Source organism: Mustela lutreola, chromosome 8 (assembly GCF_030435805.1).
Source record: "Mustela lutreola isolate mMusLut2 chromosome 8, mMusLut2.pri, whole genome shotgun sequence".
NCBI classification, from domain to species: Eukaryota; Metazoa; Chordata; class Mammalia; order Carnivora; family Mustelidae; genus Mustela; species Mustela lutreola.
This window is the reverse complement of record NC_081297.1, coordinates 134,901,910-134,907,909: the sequence shown is the minus strand read 5'-3', so window position 1 is coordinate 134,907,909 and position 6,000 is coordinate 134,901,910. Positions and strand designations below refer to the sequence as shown.

General features: G+C 44.1%; 1 protein-coding gene across 1 annotated transcript in view; it reads left to right on the top strand.

Moving 5' to 3' along the window:
• Positions 1–791: 791 nt before the first annotated feature.
• ALDH1L2 (aldehyde dehydrogenase 1 family member L2) overlaps positions 792–6,000 on the top strand; it is a 57,383-nt gene continuing 52,174 nt past the window's right edge. Inside the window, exon 1 of the mRNA XM_059186733.1 lies at positions 792–953. Coding sequence (XP_059042716.1) covers positions 906–953 — 48 coding nt within the window. The 5' untranslated portion in view covers positions 792–905. The remainder of the gene's footprint in view (positions 954–6,000) is intronic.

Sequence of the window (6,000 nt, the reverse complement as noted above, 5' to 3'; positions counted from 1 at the left end):
GAGGAGTGAAAGATTACTTAGGGGAAATAAGGAGGTTAAGGGAGGAGAAAATCAGGAAAAATGCCTCCAGGAGGCAGCCCTTGAGTTATACCTTAAAAGAAGGAATTTGGTCATGCTGAGATGTGACAAATGACAGATGATAAGCTTTTCAGGGAGCCATTGTCCAGGGAGGAATCAGCATATACTAAAGAGTTAAGCTAAATTACATGTGCAAAGGAGCAGCAAGAAAATGAGAAAGGGAAAAAAAAAAAAATTTGCCAATGACCTTGAATGCCAGGCTAAGGAGTTCTGTTTGCAACTAGCGCTTAGCTAAAGCATATCTGAGCATTCTTTCTAGAGAGATAAGGGGAAAGGGTGAGTATCTATCTGTCTGTCATCTATTGGGGACCAGCTCTGTGCCAGGCACTTTGCCAAGTGCTTTATACACAGTCTTTCTTAAAATCCTTTTATTAGCTTACAAGATAGGTATCAGGATCCTACATAGCCAGGTGTCTCCACCCTTATCTTTCGTATCTTTGCCTCCTCAGGGCGATGTTATGGCCATGACTTGGGGTGTCAAATCCACCATTAATAAGGCAAATCCCTCTCTGCCTCACAGGGTCTGAGTAACTGGTAGAAGACCCCCAGCTGCTAAGAACCCGAGCGGAGCCTGGAAGCCGCCCCTCCCGCGAGGTACTAGCGTGCCTCCGAAGTGGGGCCCCGCCCAGTCGCAGGGGATTGGCCATCCGAGCCCGGCCAGCTGAGAAGGCGGGGCCGTGCCAGTCGAGGGGGCGGGCCGTGGGCGGGTCCCGAGACTCGCGGACCCTGCGAGTCGCGACTGCTGCCGCGGGGCACCCAGAGGCTGCAGGCCGCGTCCAGGCTGAGCCCTCGCTGTCGCGCGGCCCGCCCGAGGGCTCCCTTCCAGCATGCTGTGGAGAGGCAGCCAGGCGCTCCGGCGCTTCTCCACCGGCCAGGTGAGTCCGGCCCGGACGGGCTTCCTGGCTGTCACCCGGGGCTGTTTTCCAGACCCCGGGGCCGGAGGGCCAGTCGGCGGGGCTGGGGGCGGGCACGGCGTTGAGACTTGGCTGAAAGCCAAGACAGCGTTTTTAAAACTGGAAGACTGCAGAGAAGGATCCGGAGAGGGTCTTGAGTAAGGCTTGTCAGGCGGGCCTTTGTCTTGTCGGGGAACGGGGCTGAGGATGCGGCTTTTGACATCTACGGATGGTCCGGCTGGGGTTGACAGGGTGGGAACAGCCACTTGGCAGCGGGGACGGAGTCAGCTTCCTTTCTTGTTTTCCATTTCAATCATGAGATCCCTGGTCTGGAGATGGAGCCGAAGTACAGGACCGAGGAGGGAGAGTACTGTTCAAGTCAGCCGGGTCCTTCTGGGCGGCCTAAGAGGTGTGAGCGCTCCAGACTGGCATTCAGGGCCCATTCAGATAGTGGCCCTCGGAGCTGGTGGCTGCAGGCTCATTTTTCTTGAGCTGCGGGCGGCAAGATTGCTAGGATTGCCAAGCGCTGCAGAAGCAACCACGCTGGAACACTATTTAACTGTAGCCTAGGAACGGAGCAGTAGCCCAGCCCAACGCCTTGGAATTGCATCAGCTCCTCCAGAAATGGAAAGAGAGCAGACACGTTGCATATGGCCCGGGAAGAGATGCCTCGCTGCATCTAAGCAGACTCAAAGCTGTTTAGGGAAGGAAAAACAATCCATCTCACGTACATTATCTCTTTTATAGGAAGTCGATGCTTTCTGGGCTGTGAAGGAATTTGCTTTTCGGTTCCTCTTCTTTGCAAAGGTCCCATGTGCATGTATACATATCCAGATGTAAAAAAAAATCTTGAAGGCAGGGAGAAGTCTTGAATAGCACCAAAAACCAGCCGAGTGGTGCATACATGGAAAAAGCTTTTGTTTCCCAGGCAATCCCAAATAATGAGCATTCACTCTACCCCCATCCAGTCCTAGTTATTTGGGGAGTAGTCACCTTTTTTAAAAAATAAGGAAAACAAGAGCTGCTCTTAATGAACTTTTGCTTGCTCTGGACTCCTCCTTAGCTTTCTCCTGCCACGTGGCATCTGGGAATCTGGGGAGGATGGCACAGAGACAAGCACTTGTGCTTTCCTGTTTTATTGGCCTCCTCTATCAACACCTTTCATTGACTTGCCTTTTTTGGAGGGCAGAAGGGATTCTTGAAGAATGCAAAGATGGCAATAGCGGGCTGTACATAAGATTTCAGTAACCAAAGTTGAACATGCCGGTTGGCAAATGATAGAGACAAAAACATGCATGTGGGGAAGCACCAAGCATGGTCAGGGGTCAGGGGTCAGGGGTCTGAGTCTGACTGTACCCAGAAGTTCATGTGAAGAGCAATGACATTTGACTGGGAAGAAGACAGGTTTTCCTATGGCCAAAAGGAAGATGTGGAATGACAAGTGGAGTGCTTGGGATATTTTACTCCATAGAAAATGGGGAGCCATTCTTTGGATGGAATTCTATAAGAATTGTTCAGAATCAAACATGGCTGGTGGGAGCATAAAATGGTACAGCCATTTTGGAAAACTGGCCATTTTTTTTTATAAAATTAGACATACACCTATGATATGACCCAGCAATGGCACTCCTAGGTATTTACCCAAATACCTATTTATGAATGTCTACAGTAGCTTTATTATTAGCAAAAACTGGAAACAACTTAAATGTCCTTCATTTAGTGACAGGATAGACAGTGGATAAATCCATCCACATGAGGGAGTCGTACTCAAACAAAAGAGGAGTGAACTACTGATAGACACAACCACATAAATAAAACTCAAATACAGTTGCTAAGTGTATGAAGACAGACACAAAGGGCTATGTATTATAGGATTCGGATTACCTGACATTTTAGAAAGAGTCAAACTATAGTGATAGAAAAAAGTGTTATCAGGAGCTGGTGCTAGAGGAAGAATTGACTATAAGAGATTATCTTGCAAAGAACATGAAGGAATTTTGGGAGGTGATGGAACTGTCCTTTGTGTTGATTCTAACAGTGGTTAGGTGACTGGGTGTCTGTCAAACCTCACAGAACTATACACTGACAAGGGTGTATTTTACTGTGTGTTAATTATACCTTCATCTTTAAAAAGGAAAAAAAATTACACAGTATTTTTGAGTTTGGTACTAAAGCAGAATGAAAAAAAAAAAAAAAAAACTTCTTAGAACCTAGCAAAATCCAACAGGAAAACTAGTTTATAACACTTCCTGACAGAATCGATTTTTCCATTCCCTGTCTTTAAGAAATGGACTTAGAAATATGTAATGATTTCAGCTTAATGACATGGCTGGATCTTTTTAACCACTGCAACTATAAATAATAAAACCCTTTGTCTATTAGTTATTACCATACACGTCCAATATCTTGCCTGATTCATCGCCTCTTGACTTCTCCCCATGGTGGGTGTTATTTGGCCTTCATATTTATTTGGCACTGTTACTCAACTTCCTCTACCAGTGTCTGGAACAAGTCTGGGTGCTGGTTCTGGGTTCGTAGCCTGGTTTCAGAACTTGAGGTTACCTTATGACCCAAATCAAGAGTCTGGACCCATCCCTGCTTCTTGGAACCAAGTACTGGCTTTATACCCTAGTTCTAGCAACCACATCCTTGTTTCTGAATTACCCAACCTGCTTTGGTGTCTAGTTTGTTTTTAAGACCTTCCAATTCAACTTCAAACCCTCTTTAATTGTGTATTATGTACTGAGCATTTGTTCTAAATCCTGAGGATATGATTAATAAATAATAATAATAATAGCATTGATAAAGCACTTAGTATGTACCAGGTGCTAATTTAAATGCTTTACATATATACTCACCAGCTTAAAATCTCAATGAAGTAGGTACTATTATTATGCCCACTTTACAGATAAAGTAACTGAGACCCAGAGAAGTTAAATAACCTTTTTAGAGTCTCATGGCCAGAAAGAACAAAACAATAAACAAGAAACAGTCCCTGCTTTAAAAAAAAAAAGTTCATAGACATCCTTATTTTAAAAATCTGTTATCCTTTTTGTGATTAAAAAAAAATGTTGGCCAGATATCCCAGAAAGTCCTCATGGATACATTCTTTATATGATTATGCAATAGGAAAATCAAGTTGCACAAATTTGCCCTTTATGGTGTGTCATGAGTTCTGTTTGAATCTTACACAGATTTACATCTGTTTCCTCTATTAGTCTGAGGGTTTGTTACAGTAAGTAACATGGGCTTTTACACTATTTCAAGCTACATCCTGTCAATATATGGAGGCGGATTATTAGATAGGCTTTTTATTTTCACTATCTGCTCAATTCTCAAACACTAGAGGGATGCCCATCTGAACTTAATTCATGCCTCACCTGAGTGTGTGTCAACATAGAAGTAAGACAATGTCATTCTCCTGCTTAAAGTCGTTCAGTGGATCTCACTGTCTTCACAATAAGGTCCAAATTATTTGGTATAGACAAGACTCTCCCCAGTTTGTCTTTTGACTGTCCCTAGAGTGTCACTTGCCTTCACTCTCCACTTTCCAATATTGAACCCAGTTTGCTCACTTACTCATTTCTTTCTAAATGCTGCCCCCTCTGCCTGAAGTTTCCCAAGGACCTCTCATAATCTCCACCATTCTCTTGGACAACCCCTAAATGAGTGCTCTAAGATTCCGTTATGGAGTTCTCTTCTTGGGAAGTCTACTAGGCTTCCATACCCACACTATGCTCTCCTGTCCTAGCACTATGATGTCAGTATGTCCTTATTTGTGTGTCTTTCGTGCTAACTGGTAAACTCCTAAGCATAGGGACCACTCCTCTTTGTGCTTTGACTGTTGCGATCCCAAAGAAAAATGCCCACAGAAGCCAAACAGGGGAAACAAATGAAGGATTTGACTGAAATAGAAGGAAAGGTCATGTCCAGCCAGAGGAATGGGGGTAGCCTCTGCTCAGCTCTAGCTGACTGTTGCTACGTGGAAACATAGACCATGGTTGACAAACCTCCTGATTTCTAAAAAGAAGTCAGAAATTCAGCCTGCTAAGTGAAGCTTCCAAAACATTATCACAGCTTTTTGACAAATGCTCTGTGGGCCAAATAAAACATTCTTGCTGGCACCTGATTTGCAGTCTCCCCCATCCTCTGGGCCCAGAGTATGCTAAATACTCAAAACATGCTTAGTTGAGTACCTCCTACACACTGTCAGGCATGATTTGAGGCGCCATGTGCCAAAGGCTCCTCGCCTTTCTCTGAAGTGTTAGGCACTTCGCTTTCTCTGAAAAATTGACTTTGTTTTATTCTTTTATGAAAAGTCTCTTCATGAAAAACTGTCAGGTCTCACAATTCCTGATGGCGATTATACCCCCAACTGTTCTATTACGGTAACATTTGCTTCACAAAAGCACTTTGGATCAGGGCAAACTGGTAGCACTGAATCTTTAAGTCTTCTATAGAAAATCATGTGGTTTTTGTTTGGATTTTAATCCAAACAACAGTTTGGATTAAACAGTTAGTTTGCTTCCTAAAGGATTCCACCAGGGTGTGGATAGCCTGGGAATGAAACATTGAATAGTTTAAAAAAAAAACCAAAAACAAAAACAAAATCTGGGGGTGCCTAGGTGGCTCAGTCCATAGAACCTTGACTCTTGATCTCCAGGTTGTGAGTTCAAGCCCCATGTTGGGTGTAGAGATTACTGAAAAATAAAGTCTTTTTAAAAAAAGGAAAAGGAAAAGGAAAAGATAGAGAGGTTGGCAGGAACCTGCCATAGGATTTTCCAAGGCAGAATGTCATCAGCAGAGAACCCCAAGATAATAGCACTTACCACCCAGATTTAGAAATGCTGTGGGTCATTTTATGTCCCCACCTTGTTCTTGCTCACCAATATAGCAGGCACTTAAGTGTGCCTCAAAGAATGTTCTTTGTCACCAGACCTACCCCACAAATGAATGGTGCCATCCCTCCTGTCAGGACCACCAGGGTATTTCTTTAGAAAGTCTAAAGATGGAGCTATTTGCCACAATT